This window comes from Amyelois transitella, chromosome 20, assembly GCF_032362555.1.
Source record: "Amyelois transitella isolate CPQ chromosome 20, ilAmyTran1.1, whole genome shotgun sequence".
NCBI lineage: Eukaryota > Metazoa > Arthropoda > Insecta > Lepidoptera > Pyralidae > Amyelois > Amyelois transitella.
In genome coordinates, this window is record NC_083523.1 from 9,325,245 (window position 1) to 9,345,777 (window position 20,533).

The 20,533-nt window shown below is 40.5% G+C and overlaps 3 protein-coding genes across 3 annotated transcripts in view; 1 reads left to right on the plus strand and 2 right to left on the minus strand.

The window, feature by feature from the left end:
• LOC106131557 (UDP-glucosyltransferase 2-like) overlaps nt 1-56 on the minus strand; it is a 38,602-nt gene extending 38,546 nt beyond the window's left edge. The window contains exon 1 of the mRNA XM_060949899.1: nt 52-56. The gene's annotated coding sequence lies outside the window, so the exon portion shown is untranslated. The remainder of the gene's footprint in view (nt 1-51) is intronic.
• A 1,142-nt stretch (nt 57-1,198) lies between these two features.
• On the minus strand, nt 1,199-14,429 carry LOC106131695 (serine/threonine-protein kinase 40). The gene is made up of 12 exons (XM_060949902.1): nt 14,357-14,429; nt 13,859-14,243; nt 12,945-13,088; nt 12,212-12,445; nt 11,520-11,652; nt 10,935-11,115; nt 8,114-8,207; nt 5,673-5,861; nt 4,786-4,952; nt 3,446-3,500; nt 2,336-2,502; nt 1,199-1,862 (listed from the first exon to the last, which is right to left on the minus strand). Exons 2-12 carry the CDS (start codon nt 14,192-14,194, stop codon nt 1,748-1,750), a joined length of 1,815 nt encoding a protein of 604 aa, XP_060805885.1. The 5' UTR covers nt 14,195-14,243; nt 14,357-14,429; the 3' UTR covers nt 1,199-1,747.
• Nucleotides 14,430-15,338: 909 nt separating this feature from the next.
• LOC106131678 (AFG3-like protein 2) lies at nt 15,339-20,260 on the plus strand. Its single transcript, XM_013330849.2, has 2 exons — nt 15,339-16,953; nt 18,367-20,260. The coding sequence occupies exons 1-2, from the start codon at nt 15,501-15,503 to the stop codon at nt 19,227-19,229; spliced, it is 2,316 nt and encodes a 771-aa protein (XP_013186303.2). The 5' UTR covers nt 15,339-15,500; the 3' UTR covers nt 19,230-20,260.
• The last annotated feature ends 273 nt before the right edge of the window (nt 20,261-20,533 follow it).

Genomic DNA, 20,533 nt, shown 5'->3' on the forward strand with positions numbered 1-20,533 from the left:
AAATGAAAATAGCCGGCCAAGTAAAAAAAGCGAACTACTGGACCGATTAACTTGAAATTTGATATGAAGGTACCTTACATACTCAGTAACATATTAGATATATTTTATCCCGGTCAATGGTCAGGTTCCCGTAGGATAGTAAAAAAAATTGACAACTGGGCCGATATACTTGAAATTTGGTATGAAGGTACTTTATATACCGGGCTAACATCTTATATACATTTTATTATTATTCCGATGTTATAAAATCACAAATTTTGCTCAGGATGTGGAGCAGGAGAGTGTGTTTTCATTCCACGAATACCGCTCATCCCAAATAATTAGGTTTTAAACGTGTTCAGTTCCAAGTAAGTGTAAGTTTTTGTATGACAATTAACAAAGCTCAGAAATACTAAAACTGTATACATACCAAATTTCATCAAAATCGGTTTAGTGGTTCGGCCGTGAAAGAGGAACAGACAGACAGACAGACTTTCGCATTTACAATATTAGTACGGATGTAGGCATGAAATATTAATTTTGTTTAATTATTTGTAATTATAGACTGTTGTATTCACGATTTACAATAATTAGTCCAGCCCCGCTTTATAAAATATAAAAAATTGGAGCTTTTATAGGTAACTAAAATTGGATCCATATCATATGTTCTTCAAAATTTTTCTAGCATTTTGTATAATTTTTTTTAGTATAATCATACTTTTTCATAAAGTATCATATTCAAGTATCATATTCGTAGTCTCTGCCTACCCCTCCGGGAAAGAGGCGTGATTTTATGTATCTATGTATGTATCATATTCAATAAGTTATGCAAAATGATTTTTATACCAAAAAATTATACGTAACGATAATTATGCCAAAAAAAAATTATGCAAAACAATGATAACGACATTAAACTTGGTGGAACCCGCCATAATATGTATACCTTACATAAAATCCTAGCCACCTAATTTATATTACACAAATACACCACAATCACACTGCACCTACATATCACACGTTTTGGCAGTTTTTTTTTTACATAATTTTGTGCGAATTCATAATTTTATAACAAATATTTTAATGGCAGTTTCCAACATTACCTAGATTTGTAATTTTCACTGATTCTGGTATTAATTCAATACAATAAGAAACGTCAATTAAATTAATATCTCGTATATTAATTTTATTAAATTATATTTTATTAAATTATATACGAGATATTAATTTTATTGACGTTTCTTATTGTATTGAATTAATTCCAGAATCAGTAAAAATTACAAATCTATCTATCATAATCTATCCTATATTGAAAATAAATATTTCGACAATAAACCGATTGAAACTGCCCAGGCAGTGTTTGTCTCGTCGAATTAAAAAAATGTAATGGTTGGTAGTTTAAAAGGTCTACCGATGGTAAGTTGTTACCATTTCCTTATCTCTTCTTTACGAGGACCTCGTTACGACCCTCTAGAGTCTGAATAGGGTTTGAAAATGGAATAACACGTGGCGGCTGCGTCTGCTCCCGCGCAGATTTTAAATTAAGGTCAACAAAGGTCACGAAATGTCAATCAAGGAACCGGTTTATGAAATGTGTTTAAGGCAAGCAACCGGCCTTTGTATCATACTTCCAGCGCAAAACTATTCAGCTAAACATTATGGTTTTAGACTCTAGTACCTAGATAGGTAGGAGAGTAGTGTAGAGAGTAGGAAAGGAGATCCTTTCTCTCATTCTATTCTCTTCACACAGGTTCAAAGCCAGGGACACCAGTTAATTATAATCTTCATTATTATCTTGCTGCCTACTGCTCTCAGCCTGGTTCCCTCTCGCTCGAGACAAGTCCAAAACGGGCAATCTAACCACGTAGTCATTGGCATCCCATGACCTGAAAATCACAGAGAAAAAATATTTTTTCGTTTTAACGAATAAAATACCTATGTAGCTTTACTTGATAACTCAAAAAATTAATATTTTTAAATAACAAGCTGAATATACATTTTGAAAATACTGTCGAATTGAAAATCCATTCATTTTTGAAGTCGGTTAAAAATGTTATTTTAATTTAATCCCGAAACAGGTTTAAACAAATCTGGAGCTCTGACAGTCAGTCTGATTTTGATGAAATTTTAAATGCATGTAGAAGTTTTTAAGGTAGTAGGGTATCAAAATCGGGCAAGTGATTTTCGCGATATTCACAATTTCGTAAAAAATAAAAAGGTAATGTCTAACTATATATAACCAAACTAAGAAACAATTTTTTTTTTAATTTTATTGATAACGATTAAAAAATCCACATCACACCCTTCTTTCACGCAACAGACGCAACAGCTATACAGAAATGTAAGTCAAAAAACACACCTGTCTATATGTAATCTGGCCCTTTCATTCCACGCCACCGTTCTGAGGTCGTTATTTTGGTGGTTCTGGTGGTTCTGCCCGCTCTGGTGGTTGTAGAGTCTCGGCAAGCGGTCGGCGATGCTGCGCAGGCGCGAGTTCTCGCCGCGCTCCGGCACCGAGTTCTGTGTCTGTTCAAAATTCAAATTCAAAATTTTTATTCATTATTATAGGATACTATATATCGCTTAATAATTGTCAAAACGTACATGGTTTAACAACATTGGTTGACGTCAAATAAATTACTTGAAACTAAGTTCACTGCCGCTTCCAAGGCGTCAGTGCAGAAGAAGCGGTAACAAACTGCACTGCAGCATTTTCTTCAACAACGTCAACTTCACAATTATCCAAACTTAGAATAGAATGTGGACGAGAGATTACATTGTTTGTTACATACACACATATATGTTGCCACGACTATATCATTTGCGGGGTGGACAGAGCCATCAATCTTAAAAAGACTGAAAGGCCACGTTCAGCTGTACGGCTTAAAGATATAATTGAGATTCAAATAGTCATGTCGCTAGTCCATCACCTACAAATGGAATCCCAAGTTTACAAGCATATCCCTTAGTCGCCTTTTAGGACACCCATGTAAAAAAACTCCATCTCTTTCAGTTGGTCCTAGACATTTTCTACTGGTGCCGGGAACCACACGGGTTTGTAATCGGTATCGCTTATTGACGTCCAAAAAAAAACAACTTGTGTATTATAATTTTAACTCTTTCTAACCGCTTCAGAAGCAGCGGAACAAACTGAACTGCAGCATTTACAAACAAATATAAACTATAAAATACGTGCCGTGTGGTTCCCGGCACTATTACAAAAAAGAATAGGACCACTCCATCTCTTTCCCATGAATGTCGTAAAAGGCGACTAAGGGATAGGCTTATAAACTTAGGATTCCTCTTTTAGGCGATGGGCTAGCAACCTGTCACTATTTGAATCTCGGTTCTATCATTAAGCCAAATAGCTGAACGTGGCCATTCAGTCTTTTCAGGACTGTTGGCTCTGTCTACCCCGCAAGGGATATAGACGTGATCATATGTATGTATGTATGTATGAAATACATACCTCTGTCCGCCTCGTTTGTTCCGTTCTCTGATTATTTGTGAACATATGTTGATATCTGGCAAAAAAAAAAAAACAATTTTTACATTAATAATACTCAGTACCTGGGTGACCGAGCGGCGCTCGGTGAACGACGGACAAACCGTAAAAAGTAGTAAAAACAAATTATAATCCTGGTATCCTGGATGTGATATCCAGCTCGATCTTTTTACATTTCAAATTTTAAAGAAATCTTTAGATCCATTTATGCTATTCCACAAGGTAGGTGGTCAAGCATCCGTGGCACACGATTAAAATCCGTCATTAACTATGTTAATATAAAAATTTTTGGGAGGCCACTTTTTCCACATTTATCAGCAGGCTGACCTGGCTGTAGCCTAGGGCGGCGGATTAGATGGGGCGGCAAATTCAGCCCCAAAAAATTTTTATACTACAAAAAAAAAAAATACCTACTCAAATAAAAGACTTTTTAATATAAAATTTGACATTTGTTTTCCACCTTATTTTCTCCGTGTGGGGTATCGAAATTCAGAGATCACATAACCTTCTTCTTACAGATCGTATAACGTCCAATTTCGTAACTTCCGTGTCTCTTGAGACTATGACATTGGCAGAATCACCGAAAGTCCGATGGAAGCCATAATATAGAAAAGAAAGAAAGGGGCGGCAAAGTTTGAACAGCCTACTACTACTACAATACTACTCCTACAGTACTACCACTACAGTACTACCACTACAGTACTACCACTACAGTACTACCACTACAGTACTACCACTACAGTACTACCACTACAGTACTACCACTACAGTACTACCACTACAGTACTACCACTACAGTACTACCACTACAGTACTACCACTACAGTACTACCACTACAGTACTACCACTACAGTACTACCACTACAGTACTACCACTACAGTACTACCACTACAGTACTACCACTACAGTACTACCACTACAGTACTACCACTACAGTACTACCACTACAGTACTACCACTACAGTACTACCACTACAGTACTTCCACTACAGTACTACCACTACAGTACTACCACTACAGTACTACCACTACAGTACTACCACTACAGTACTACCACTACAGTACTACCACTACAGTACTTCCACTACAGTACTACCACTACAGTACTACCACTACAGTACTACCACTACAGTACTACCACTACAGTACTACCACTACAGTACTACCGCTACAGTACTACTACTACAGTACTACTACTACTACTACTACACTACTACTACTACTACAGTACTACTACTACTACAGTACTACTACTACTACTAACGGCAAATGTGTTAATCCGCCACTGCCCGTAAAACTGACCTGGCAATTTCACACGGCATTAGGGGTCTAGCGTCTCTGCCTATCCTCTGCAACGTGATCTGCCTACTGCTGGGGGTCACGGAATCGCTGGTGGCGTTCTGTCTCGGCGTAGAGAAGTTCATCGCTAGGAAATCAGGCAACGGAACGCAGAATAAGCCTAATTCCTCCTGTGAAAGAAGAAAATGTTGCAGTGCAGTTTGTCACCGCTCCTTCTGCACTGGCGCTTTGGAAGCGGCAGTTAACTTATTTTAAGTAAGATGTCTCTGTTATAGATCGAGATTTCGTTGTACTGTTTTACATTTACACATAATCACGTCTCTATCCCATACGAGGTAGACAGAATCAACAGTTTCGCAAAGACTAAAAGGCCACGTGGCTCAATGATGGAATTGGGATTCAAATAGTGACAGGTTGCTAGCCCATCGCCTTAAAGAAGAATCCCAAGTTATTAAGCCAATTCCTTGGCGGCATTCCCTTTTTGGACATCCATTGAAAAGTTCATCCATTCTTTTTTATATTGGTGCCGGGAACCGCACGGCATATTTGTACACAAATATAAATAAAACTATTGTTTTGTTTCAGCGATGGCAATTCCGCGCAAGTGTCCGACAATAAGGTGTTCCTGATTCAGCGACTCCTCGTTAAGGACCCTAAACACAGGCTGTTGGCCGGCGAGGTGAACATACATATTATTACACTAGCTGTGCCCGCGACTTCGTCCGCGTGGAATAGTTATTCTGGGTTTCATTTATGAAAAATGAGAAAAAACGGGGAACTTTATTCATCTTTGAGGGCTTCAATGATGCCCAAAAAAAACAATTCCACGCGGACGAAGTCGCGGGCACATCTAGTTAGCTATAAATAAAACAGGAACGACAACGACTCACATTAGAACTGGGCGACCTCTCCCCGCCGTTGTCGGGAACGTTGAACAGAGGCTTCCTGTCGGCTGCACTGGATGCTGGAGACTCCTCCTGGTGCTGCTGCAGCGCCACGTCGGGCACCACCTGCAGCTCCTCGCCGGCGCCGGGGATGGACACGTAGCCCGCGATGATGCTGGACAGCTGGTCCAGGACCTGGGTAAACGTACGTATACTAGAATAGAATAGATTTATTCTCAAAATTGGATACAAGGTATCACTTATTGACGTCACATAACTCAAATCTAATTACAACTGCTGCCGCTACCGAAGCGCATGTGTAGAAGAAGCGGCGGGACAAACTACACTGCAGCATTTTCATAGGACGTCAATTTGCAAATATAGATCTCTTAAATCTAAATCGTCTCTTAATACTAAATACGTACATACATATGGTCACGTCTATATCCCTTGCCGGGTAGACAGAGCCAACAGTGTTGAAAAGACTGAATGGCCACGTTCAGCTGTTTGGCTTAATGATAGAATTGAGATTCAAGTAGTGACAGGTTGCTAGCCCATCGCCTAGAAAAGAATCCCAAATTTGTAAGCCCATTTGTATGCTGAATAATTTGTACGTAATTCGGATGTGGACTGTACTCAATTTGAGCCACGAAAAGGTAGTTTCAATAGTACAGGTCGCGCGGTGGTTTAAGAACGCTCGGCAAAAGTAGAAGGGGCATGCGCAGTGATCAAATTTTAGGTCTATTAGGTGCGACGAGGAGAGAGGGGGGGCGGGTGTGCGCCGGCGGCGACACGTATTCGTGGATTAGTCACTCTTTACTTCCCGCGTCCCGTGTCTCTTGGGTACTGTTGCGTACAGATTGTTTTATCGTATTAATTAATAGTAAGTCGTAATGGGAAAAAATGCCAAAAAATAAAATTTACACATACACACTTTCGCATTTATAATATAAGTAAGGATTATAAGTATTTATAAGGCACAAAATCCATACTAATATTATAAGTCTATTATAAGATATGGATATAGTTAAATAACTGAGTTAAAACATAGGCTACTTTTTTTTGGAAAATCACGCGGGCGAAATTGCGGGACAACAGCTAGTATTAAATAAATAAAAAAAAAACATTTCCCTTAGCATTTTTGAGCGCGAATGTACACATGCGCCGATTGCCCCCACTATTTTTGCCGAGCGTTCTATAACCACCGCGCGACCTGTACTAGAATAGAATAGATTTATTTTCAAAATTGGATACAAGGTATCACTTATTGACGTCACATAACTCAAATCTAATTACAACTGCTGCCGCTTCCGAAGCGCATGTGTAGAAGAAGCGGCGGGACAAACTACACTGCAGCATTTTCATAGGACATCAATATACAAATATAGATCTCTTAAATCTAAATCGTCTCTTAATACTAAATACATACATACATATGGTCACGTCTATATCCCTTGCCGGGTAGACAGAGCCAACAGTGTTGAAAAGACCGAATGGCCACGTTCAGCTGTTTGGCTTAATGATAGAATTGAGATTCAAATAGTGACAGGTTGCTTGTCCATCGCCTAGAAAAGAATCCCAAATTGGTAAGCCCATTTGTATACTAAATAATTTGTACGTAATTCGGATGTGGACTGTACTCAATTTGAGTATAAAATTTTGCCACGGAAAGGTAGTTTCAATAGTAAATAAATATTAAAAAAACACAATATTTTCCTCAATAAACAAGGGATTATCTTTTTATTTAATAAAATGTAATTAAATATTTCACTCTCAAGTCACGTGACGATGAACACCATTGAATATGCGTGACGTCACTTGTTGCCAAACAAGAATTTTCGCTGTCAAGTAGGTTAAAATAAGTGTACATATTCGTAGAATTTCATTTGTAGGTCATTGTGAAGTAGAAGTTAACTCGTATCGTAACGTTGGGGAGAGAGAAGCTGTTAGGTTCTCGACACTTGAGAATGGGACCACTCCAGCCCTTTGCCTCATGTATGTCTTAAAAAGCGACTAGGGGATAGGCTGGGCTTTTTCTTTTACCTACCTATTTGAAACTAAATTCCATCGTGAAGCCATACAGCCGAATGTGGCCTTCCAATCTTTTCAAGAGTCTACTCCCTTAAGTGAAATATAGAGATAATAATATATATGTATCTATACTAATATTATTAAGCTGAAGAATTTGTTTGTTTGTTTGAACGCGCTTATTTCAGGAACTACTGGTTCGAATTGAAAAATTATTTCTGTGTTGAATAGACCATTTATCTAGAAAGGCTTTAGGCTATATAACATCACGCTGCAACTTTAAGCAGCGAAGAAATAATGGAAAATGTGAAAAAAACGGCGAAAATTATTCATCCTTGAGGGCTTCAATGATGCCCAAAATAACTATTCCACGCGGACGAAGTCGCGGGCACAGCTAGTGTAATAATATGTATATTCACCTCGCCGGCCAGCAACCTATGTTTAGGGTCCTTAACGAGGAGCCGCTGAATCAGGAACACCGTATTGTCGGACACTTGCACGGAATTGCCATCGCTGAAACAAAATAATAATACATACATACATACATATCGTCACGTCTATATCCCTTGCGGGGTAGACAGAGCCAACAATCTTGAAAAGACTGAATGGCCACGTTCAGCTATTTGGCTTAATGATAGAATTGAGATTCAAATAGTGACAGGTTGCTGGCCCATCGCTTAAAAAAGAATCTCAAGTATGTAAGCCTATCCCTTAGTCGCCTTTTACGACATCCATGGGAAAGAGATGGAGTGGCCCCATTCTTTTTTTGTATTGGTGCCGGGAACCACACGGCACAAAATAATAATAGTTTTATTTATTTGTGTACAAGTATGCCGTGTGGTTTCAGGCACAAATAGAAAAAAGACGAGGACCACTCCATCTCTTTCCCATGGATGTCGAAAAAGGGAATGCCGCTAAGGGATTGGCTTATAAACTTGGGATTCTTCTTTTAGGCGATGGGCTAGCAACCTGTCACTATTTGAAACTCTGAAGCCGAACGGCTGAGCGTGACCTTTCAGTCTTATCAAGACTGTTGGCTCTGTCTGCCCCGAAAGGAATATTGACAGGGCTAACAGTTGGAAAAGACTAGGATACAGCAGGAAATGGAAAAGATAGGCCATGTTCAGCTGTTCGGCTTAATGATAGAATTGAGATTCAAATAGTGACAGGTTGCTATCCCGTCGCCTAAAAGATGAATTCCAAATTTGTAAGCCTATCCTTTAGCCGCCTTTTATTACATCCATGGGAAAGAGATGGATTGCTCCTATTCTTTTTTCTATTTATGCTGGTTAACATACACCACACCACACTCTCCATTCAATCATAAAAAAAAACATTCAATCATTTTGAAATCGCCTAATCTGTTTGTGAACTAGATGCAGACACACAGACACGTCAAGCTTATACCCCCCTCCCCCCGTCGGGGGTGTACAGCAGCACGCCCAGCGCCCACATGTCTAACACCCCCCCTTTAGCGTCGGGGGTCAACAACACTCACGGAGGTATGTTATAGTTGGCCTGCTGTATCCTGGTGAACAGCTGCGCGAGGCTGGTGTCGCAGAAGGGGAACTGTCCGTACAGCATGGTGTACAGCAGCACGCCCAGCGCCCACATGTCTAACACCCCCCCTTTAGCGTCGGGGGTCAACAACACTCACGGAGGTATGTTATAGTTGGCCTGCTGTATCCTGGTGAACAGCTGCGCGAGGCTGGTGTCGCAGAAGGGGAACTGTCCGTACAGCATGGTGTACAGCAGCACGCCCAGCGCCCACATGTCTAACACCCCCCCTTTAGCGTCGGGGGTCAACAACACTCACGGAGGTATGTTATAGTTGGCCTGCTGTATCCTGGTGAACAGCTGCGCGAGGCTGGTGTCGCAGAAGGGGAACTGTCCGTACAGCATGGTGTACAGCAGCACGCCCACATGTCTAACACCCCCCCTTTAGCGTCGGGGGTCAACAACACTCACGGAGGTATGTTATAGTTGGCCTGCTGTATCCTGGTGAACAGCTGCGCGAGGCTGGTGTCGCAGAAGGGGAACTGTCCGTACAGCATGGTGTACAGCAGCACGCCCAGCGCCCACATGTCTAACACCCCCCCTTTAGCGTCGGGGGTCAACAACACTCACGGAGGTATGTTATAGTTGGCCTGCTGTATCCTGGTGAACAGCTGCGCGAGGCTGGTGTCGCAGAAGGGGAACTGTCCGTACAGCATGGTGTACAGCAGCACGCCCAGCGCCCACATGTCTAACACCCCCCCTTTAGCGTCGGGGGTCAACAACACTCACGGAGGTATGTTATAGTTGGCCTGCTGTATCCTGGTGAACAGCTGCGCGAGGCTGGTGTCGCAGAAGGGGAACTGTCCGTACAGCATGGTGTACAGCAGCACGCCCAGCGCCCACATGTCTAACACCCCCCCTTTAGCGTCGGGGGTCAACAACACTCACGGAGGTATGTTATAGTTGGCCTGCTGTATCCTGGTGAACAGCTGCGCGAGGCTGGTGTCGCAGAAGGGGAACTGTCCGTACAGCATGGTGTACAGCAGCACGCCCAGCGCCCACATGTCTAACACCCCCCCTTTAGCGTCGGGGGTCAACAACACTCACGGAGGTATGTTATAGTTGGCCTGCTGTATCCTGGTGAACAGCTGCGCGAGGCTGGTGTCGCAGAAGGGGAACTGTCCGTACAGCATGGTGTACAGCAGCACGCCCAGCGCCCACATGTCTAACACCCCCCCTTTAGCGTCGGGGGTCAACAACACTCACGGAGGTATGTTATAGTTGGCCTGCTGTATCCTGGTGAACAGCTGCGCGAGGCTGGTGTCGCAGAAGGGGAACTGTCCGTACAGCATGGTGTACAGCAGCACGCCCAGCGCCCACATGTCTAACACCCCCCCTTTAGCGTCGGGGGTCAACAACACTCACGGAGGTATGTTATAGTTGGCCTGCTGTATCCTGGTGAACAGCTGCGCGAGGCTGGTGTCGCAGAAGGGGAACTGTCCGTACAGCATGGTGTACAGCAGCACGCCCAGCGCCCACATGTCTAACACCCCCCCTTTAGCGTCGGGGGTCAACAACACTCACGGAGGTATGTTATAGTTGGCCTGCTGTATCCTGGTGAACAGCTGCGCGAGGCTGGTGTCGCAGAAGGGGAACTGTCCGTACAGCATGGTGTACAGCAGCACGCCCAGCGCCCACATGTCTAACACCCCCCCTTTAGCGTCGGGGGTCAACAACACTCACGGAGGTATGTTATAGTTGGCCTGCTGTATCCTGGTGAACAGCTGCGCGAGGCTGGTGTCGCAGAAGGGGAACTGTCCGTACAGCATGGTGTACAGCAGCACTCCCAGAGCCCACATGTCCGAGGGCTTGCCCAGGTACGGCTTGCACATCAGGACGTCCGGGGATATGTATGCGGGGGATCCTGGAATGGTCGAACATATAAAATATACTTTTACGGGATGGCCAAACCCGTCCCCAGAAATGGGAGGATTTTACCCAATAATCAGAACACTTTACAGGCGAGTTGCTGACCGCAGTGTCTTTTGACTCTGGACTATGTTGTCAAACACGAGAGACACAGCTGTCCACCTCCCTCTTAATCCCTCAGTCGCCTCTTACTACCCACGCGAACATATGGGGTCGTACTATTCTAGTCTTAGCCTTAGCCTTGGTCTCAGCCTTTATTAAAATGAAGTTTTAAATTTTTGCTACAAGATTACAACTCCTTTATAAGTTTAAAACTTGAGTTAGGGATAAACACTATTTAAATAATAAGGCTTTCTCAATGCATGTCTATACTATCACTTGTATGGTTTAAAAATTTACCTCTCTGGTCTTTGAGCAAGTCCCTGTCGCTTCCAAGATGTGTACCGAGACAGAAATTGGTAATTATCACTCTCCCCGTCCTTTGGTTTAATACTATGTTGCCTAACTTTATATCTCTATGTACTATGTTCCTCTGAAAAAGAAAATTTATGTTAGGACTCATTTAATTTGACATTCATGAGATAAGTCCACAATTGCAAGTGATTTATTTTCTTTTATAACTCTTTTTCTTGTAATTGGGTTAATTTCTGGGCAATAAAGATATTAAGAAACAAACTTGGCACAACTTATTCCTTGGGAAAAGATACAGGCTGCTTTTTATTGCCAAAAATAAAAGAGTAGGAGAAGAACAGAAATTTAACTCAGGAGCTATAGCGAAAGATGAAACTAGCTGTGCCCGCGACTTCGTCTGCGTGGAATAGTTATTTTGGGCATCATTGATAGCTAATTATCCCTATTAGGTATTATCACTATTAGGTAATTTGTCCCGTTTTTTTCACATTTTCTATTATTTCTTTGCTCCTAATAGTTGCAGCGCGATGTAATATAGACTAAAGCCTTCCTCGATAAATGGTCTATTTACACAAAAAGAATTTTTCAATTCGAACCAGTAGTTTCTGAGATTAGCGCGTTCAAACAAACAAACTCTTCAGCTTTATAATATTAGTATAGATATTGGTTGGATTACATACCTTATGCAAATTGGCAACTACCCTAACTATATCATAAAATATCAGTATAGCCTCCTTCTCCGGAACTTTTTTGACTTTGGTCACATATTGCTGCAGATTTATCAGCTCGGAACACTTCTCGCTGAACTGATGAGAGGTCACGCAGTCCAGAACTAGGAATAACCTCTGTCGGACCCGGCCTGTGTATATGAACCCTGGGCCTGTGGGGTTGGGGATTTCTTCTAGAGCGTGGTCCTGGAATTTGGGGATTTTGGGTGTATGTATTTAAATAAACTAAGCAACTGGTCGGTCATTCCGTGACAACATAACATGAATTGAAATGTCCGAGACAAACAAATTTGATACCTGTTTTATTTATTAATAGTACAAGACAATGTGAAAGCTTAAAATCAGTTCCAGCTATGATGCTTACAAGACCTCTTGCACATTTTTTTCTATAAAGCAGTAAATCAATTGTTAATTTTCTTATAAAGCCTTTTTTGTATTTAAAACCAGGTTACTTTTTGTTTGCCTTTGTAGCCAGTCATGCGCTTGTCTGTGACACAGTAGGTCCTAGGGCCTAATCAGACAAGTTGTTCGAATTGGTCTCGGTCTTGGATGTTTATGTCAGTATTTATTATAGAATATAGTATTTTTGAGTTAGTATCTCCGAACACAAGTCTCATACATAGTTTGAAGCTAACTCAACCTGTTCCTTTAAGGATAGGAGGATTACGCCTTCTTCAAAGCTCACCTTAAACAAGCCGTGGTGGTGTATGACTCCCTCCTGATCTTTCAGCAGGGACAGTAACGAGTACTCAGTGTGCAATAACATCTTGCCTTGCCGGTCGTCCTGCGTCTCCGGCTGGCCTTCATTCTTTAAAGTTAATATTTTTACCTGTTGACAAACAATATTTAAATGGTTATAAAAATATTTGAAATTATTTCAAATGCCAAATTTTAATAAAAATGATTGAGTATGGGACATTTCATAGATCACTTATTAATTGTTATATATTTTGGTTTCACAACATTGGTTGATATCGAATATATTACTTAAAACTGAGTTTATTTCAACATTTTCTACAATAATGTCAACTTCAGAATTATCCAAACTTAGAATTAAAAATGTGGATAAGGGAATACTTTGCTTATCATAATATATTTTGTTTTTATTTTTTCTAGCTTAATGACTGCTACTCCTGCCCTCCTTTCTTCACAAATTTCTGTCATCCATTAGCAGAATTCTGCCAACCACTGGTTAAAAAACAGTGTCTTTAAAATCTGGCCATATATAAATTTGCTAACTTCAGAACCAATTTTAATGACATTTGGCATATGAAGTATGCAAAGATAGTAGCAAGTGGAAAGATGTAGTCTCTGCCTACCCCTCTGGGAAAAAGGCGTGATTTTTTATGTATGGCATTGCTACCTTCAGGACTAAATAGACTAATTATATTAAAATTCTTATGGGAGAAAAGCTTTTGGAAAGTCTTATATGAATAGAACCTGATAAATAGAATCTATTAAACTCTCTCATCTTTGCACATTCCCTGATACATCCACATATAGGCACTTTGTTTTGTGGACAATGGTCTTTAACCATTCTATCACATATTCCATTACAAGTAAGAATCAGTCTAAACTTTATTCACAACAGTAACATACTTGGTAAAAATCATCAGTTTTCTCTTTCCTTGCGAGACACTGCACTATACTTTTCACTGGACTAGGGCCTAATTTAGGACCTAGCAAGAAAGGCCCCGCCTTTCTAACATATTTATCAGGCACAGGAGTCCCTGGGGCGGGCACATCACTCTTATTATAAGTCACATTACACTTCTTAGGAGAATTTGGTGATAACTTCTTAGAACTTTTTGGAACCCCACTGGAAGTGGAGCTGGCGTATGCGGAGACCCTCGCGATCTTCGGACTTGGCTGCAGGAGCAAAGGTCGCGTCCTCTTCCCGGGATTTGTACTACTTTCAGGTCTCTGTTGGTCCATAACGTTTCGAAACTAAAATGGAATCTCGATTTGCCTCCACAGGCCGTATCTGCGAAAGGAAGACACGTTTGACGTGAGGGATCATGAATTAATTAATGATACTGTCTAAACCACAAAAATCGGGATTAATTCGTAAAAAAGGAAATTTTTATCCATATTTACCTGTGAAACTTGAAAATGTCTGTCTGAATTTCGTTCAGAAATTGAATAAAAATATAGTTTGCGTTATATTGACAACATTGACAACCTACAGAACATAAGTTGACACTTTAGAAATTAATGAAAAGGGCGCGCCTAGTGTGCTGAAGTTAAGAATTAAGGAACTTAACTTGTTAAAAATTATTTTTTATCAAGTTCAGTTCCTTATAAATTAATTAAAATTTAATTTAATTTTAAATGAAATTTATCAAAAAAAAAGAATGTGCTTATTTTGCTAAATCTGAAAACATTAGATTTGGCTCAACTTTATCTCGAGATTTTATTACTTTTAAAGATAATCAAGCACTGAAATTTCATTTCTCTTCGCATTAGGTAAGCTGACAAAACTTGAGCTTATTGATTTATTACCTTTTCTTATTAGACAGTGTCTAAAATATGAAATAAGTGATGAGAGAAACGGCTCATATCTCGTGTTCAGGAGGTTCTAAACTTGTACAAAAGATAGCGGATGCCATTCAGCGCGGGAATGCAATCTGTGTTCTTGACGCCCATGCCGCAAGAGCACTAAATTTTTTTCGATTATTAATTATTATAATATAATTTTCCTTTTTTAGATCAATTTTAATTATAATCAGGTTAAGTTTATTTTTATTAAATTACATCAGCTAAATGTCGTTTATCTGGAGCGTTCCTACACACGCTATTTAATATATTTGTTATATAGTTGTCTTCAAACACATGGCTAATTGAAAGAAAATAAATTATTTTATTGGTTCACAAAATACTAATAAACTTAAAATCTTATTATATAGAACATAAATAGGCTACCAAAAGATTCCACGTACCTAGCTTATGCCATGACGCTGGTTTCACTGAAAACATACGTCCCAAAACTGACTATTTTGTAAATTGAAAATCCATTCTAAATCTCGATCAAATCGTGATAAAATTATGAACGTAATGACCAATGTGAATGTCAAAAAAATTGACATTATTACATCTGTCTTTTGACAAGAATTTTATAACCAAACCATGTTTCTGTCATGATTTCTCGATAGATTTTCGTGATTCAATTTGTTGAGCGGTTGTGCAACATTCATTAAAAACATTAAAATATATCATTAAATATAAAGTGAAGTCAATCAGCATGTGGAAAGGTCTTAGATTAACGCAATCTCAGTTATCGAAACTCCATTTCAATGGGCATAAACTTCAGCCTGTCGGTGTGCCAGCCTTAGATTCAGTGTTAAATCAGTGGTACGAATTCTGTAAAAAGCCACCGAAGGGTTTCGAGAAGTATTTCCAGCCGGGAACGAGTCAGAAACAGCCTAAAATTCCGGACAAGGAGGGTTCACCCGGTCCGTCTAAAAGTGCCTCACCGTCTCCAAAACCTAGTAGTTCGGACAAATGGAACATAAATATGTTTTCAAACACAGGCGGTGGCCGCGGCGGTGGTGGAAGAGGAGGCTACGAAGGCCAGGACCGAGAGAAATGGATGATGTTCAGTGCAATGGGCGTAATGACATTGCTTGCCTCATTTGCGTATTTTGAAATGAGATACAAGGAAATAAGTTGGCGCGACTTCGTTAATTTATACCTAAACAAAGGCACAGTTGAAAAACTCGAAGTTATTAATAAGAAATGGGTGCGTGTGAAGTTGCAACCTGGGTCAGCCTTGGAGAACAAGATTATTTGGTTTGCTATCGGCAGTGTGGACTCTTTTGAGAGGAATTTGGAGAATGCACAGACGGAAATAAGTGTTGATCCTCCAAATTTTGTTCCTGTAATTTATAGGACTGAAGTAGAAGCTGCTAGTTTGACTGGATTGCTTCCGACATTGCTTATTATAGGATTTTTGATTTATATGATGAGAAGATCTGCTGACATGATGGGACGTGGCGGTAGGAAAGGAGGTGGTCTGTTTGGAGGTGTCATGGAATCGACAGCTAAGCTTATAAACCCTACAGACATTGGTGTAAAATTCCAAGATGTAGCTGGCTGCGAAGAGGCCAAAATAGAAATAATGGAGTTTGTCAACTTTCTGAAGAATCCACAGCAGTACATTGACCTCGGAGCCAAGATTCCCAAAGGAGCTTTGCTAACAGGACCGCCTGGTACTGGTAAAACGCTTTTAGCAAAGGCAACAGCCGGAGAAGCAAATGTTCCTTTCATAACTGTATCTGGATCTGAATTCTTAGAGATGTTCGTTGGTGTCGGTCCTTCCAGAGTGCGTGACATGTTTTCAATGGCCCGTAAACATGCTCCGTGTATTCTATTCATAGATGAAATTGATGCTGTTGGCAGAAAGAGGGGAGGCCGTAGTTTCGGAGGTCATTCGGAGCAGGAGAATACTTTAAATCAACTTCTAGTTGAAATGGATGGTTTTAACACAACAACAAATGTAGTAGTGCTAGCGGCGACGAACAGAGTTGATATTTTGGATAAAGCTCTACTCAGACCGGGAAGATTTGACCGACAGATATTTGTGCCCGCCCCAGATATTAAAGGAAGAGCTTCCATTTTCAAAGTGCACTTAGGCCCACTCAAGACTAGTTTGAATAAAGAAAATCTGGCGAGGAAAATGGCTGCTTTAACACCAGGTACATTTATTTGGAGCACTTTCCTATCAGTCATGTTATTTAACCTGCCATCTTTAGGCAGAGTTCAATGAAAGTCAGGTAGGTAAAGTAACATAACATACATACACATATATAATCATGGCTATATCCCATGCCAGGTACACAGCTAAGAGTTTTGAAAAGACTGAGGCCTGTTTGAGCGAATGGGCCTAAAGGTAATGATAATAAATATAAAATCGATGTGTCTGTTTGTCGCATCATAGCTCACAAACGGATGAAGCGATTTCAATTTAGTTTTTTTAAGGTGATTTACGTGCAATTGTTCTTATGTAAAAAGAGAACTACCTCCAATCAATATCCACCTTTTAGAAGTCAGTTAGATTTCTAAAACCTCCCTAAGTTCCCTGAAAATCCCATATGGATGTCGTTAAGGCGACTAAGGGATCCCTCTTGTTAGATGTGCTAGCAATCTATGTGACCCTTAATTCTCTTTTGCCATACAACTAAACGTGGCCTTTCAGTCTTTCCGAAATTGTTGTCTCTGTCTACCCCGCAAGGAATATAGACTGAAAGCACACGATTAGCTGTTCAGCTTAAGATGGAATTGAGATTCAAGCCAAAAGAGAGCCTTTTCCTTAGTCGCCTTTAACAACATCCGTGGGAAACCACACGGCACAATCGCCAAAAAGTTCAAGGTATTTGGGCCTATCAGAGCGCGCCATTTGAAGCTGCGAACTGAATGGTCCGCTATTTTCCCGTCATACAAAATTTAACTTCTGCTCAGATAAATTGGTGTTACTTCAGTAGTAAGTCGGTAAGTAAGTTGTCCCTGCCGAAGACTTAACCGCTGAACAACAATAAAATAAATAAATAAGTATATACGGGACAAATTACACATATTGAGTTAGCCTCGAAGTTAGTTCGAGACTTGTGTTACAAGATACTAACTCAACAATACTATATTTTATAATTAAATAAAGACTTATATAGATAAACATCCAAGACCCAGGCCAATCAGAAAAAGTTGCATGCCTTGCCGGGATTCGAACCCGGGACCTCAGGTATCACAGACAAGCGTACTACAGCTGCGCCACAGAGGCCGTCAATACCAATAAGAATACTTACATACATACATACATATGATCACGTCTTTATCCCTTACGGGGTAGACAGAGCCAACAGTCTTGAAAAGACTGATAGGCCACGTTCAGCTGTTTGGCTTAATGATAGGATTGAGATTCAAATAGAGACGGGTTGCTAGCCCATCGCCTAAAAGAAGAATCCCAAGCTTATAAAGCCTATCCCTTAGTCGCCTTTTACGACATCCATGGGAACGAGATGGAGTGGTCCTATTCTTTTTTTTTTTTATTGGTGCCGGGAACCACACGCCACAACAATACTTGATAGTTACAAATTGAATCCCAATTGTTCCAGGCTTCACCGGCGCTGACATAGCGAACGTGTGCAACGAAGCCGCCCTCATCGCAGCCAGGGAGCTGGCCACGGGGATCACGATGAAGAACTTTGAGCAAGCCATCGAGCGGGTCGTCGCCGGCATGGAGAAGAAGTCCAACGTTCTCCAACCGGACGAACGCAAGATTGTCGCTTACCACGAAGCAGGACACGCCGTGGCCGGGTGGTTCCTGCAACATGCCGACCCGCTACTCAAAGTCTCCATCATACCGAGAGGCAAAGGGTTAGGGTACGCACAGTACCTGCCGAAAGAACAGTATTTGTACAGCAAGGAACAGCTGTTCGATAGAATGTGCATGACGCTCGGTGGGAGGGTGAGCGAGGAGTTGTTCTTCGGAAGGATCACCACAGGAGCTCAGGACGATTTGAAGAAGATAACGCAGAGCGCGTACGCACAAATAGTACACTACGGCATGAACCCGAAAGTCGGTAATGTGTCATTCGAAATGCCACAGCCGGGAGAAATGGTTATAGATAAACCTTATTCGGAAAAAACAGCGGAGTTGATCGATTCTGAAGTGAGAGATTTGATTTCGACTGCGCATAGGCACACGACTGATTTGCTGACGAAGCACAAAGATAATATAACTAAAGTAGCGGAGAGATTATTGAAACAGGAGATTTTGAGTCGAGATGACATGATTGAACTGTTGGGGCCTAGGCCGTTCCCGGAGAAGAGTACTTATGAGGAGTTTGTTGAAGGCACAGGGTCTTTGGAAGAAGATACGTCATTACCTGAAGGTTTGAAAGATTGGAATAAAGAGAAGCAGCCGACGAATCCGCCAGCGGAGAGCATACCGACGGGCGCAAGTAGTAAAAATTAAGTAGGAATATTGTTAGGTTGATGTACGAAAAAGGTGGATGATTCAATACTGAAGACGAATTTACTTTGTGGAATTATACAGTCGCTTGTAGATAAGATGTAGTAGGTATTATGAACCCAATCTTCTAAAATATTAGGTTCTAAACGCGAATGTAAATGATACTCAACACTCTGTGAAAAGGCCCAATAAACTATTATATGATAATACTTTGGTCCATAACAAAGTTATTTTACAGAGCTGTGAATATTTGGGATAAGTAAAGGGAATTTTGAGACTCATTTCCGTGAATTTCCGGAACGTGCATTTATTGAAAATGTTCATGGGCAAGTTAAGAATTATTCTTTTTATTATCTAGCCGCTTCAAAATAAGATTTCTATCATTGCATAATATAATGGTCACAACACAACATACGCAGAATGGATACAACTTTATTCAGATGCCATGTAGACAAGAAAATACATTGATTGATTTATCGTACAAATATAATTTGTAAAGCACAATGTGCGGATTTAATGCTAAAAGCGTCATCTTGTTTTCGTTGCGACAATTTAAGTACTCGACAACTGTTAAACAAATTTGGAAGACAAAAAGGGGTATTTTAATAGGATTTCGCTCTTTCGAGCAAAGAATAAGATAGAACCTTTGTGTTAGAGGCAAGATCTTTGCCACTGCGGCAAGGTGCCACCAATGTATGTAGCTGACCTAATTAATAACTTTTATAATGAGCATGCGTGTTTGCAAAACTTTTGCCAGTAACGTGAATGATATAGTCCACCTTTATTGTACGTCAATTGATTGTTGATCAACTTGTGAATTTACCTATAAGAGGTTTGTTTGTTTTGTTAATGTTTATGTGTAGAAAGTGTTAGATTATTTTGTTGCAACTGGCAATACAGTATTTTTTTAGTCTGGTAGCCCGAAACGAAATCAAGAACAAAATTAGGGCTGCTCGCATTTCTTAACGTGTAATATAGCCTCCGTTGTGTAATACGCTTTTTGTAACATAAATAAATTCTAGTTAAATATTTTTCGCATTCGTTTTATTTTTACTGCTAGATACTTGCTGATGAAAGCTGTTAGAAAAGCTGCCGGCCTTCAATTGTCACTTTATTATTTTTTTTTAATAGCTACTACTTGAATCTTAAACGAAATCTGAAAATAGGGACCCTTGTATTGCCCCTTAAAGGGGTGAGTGGGGGGAGAAGTTTTTGTGTACTTACCAGTTTTTATGTAAGACCAAACTATGCCTAACACTTCCGATAATACCGCATTCGGCGCAGTAGCATATTTTTTTTAATAAGTT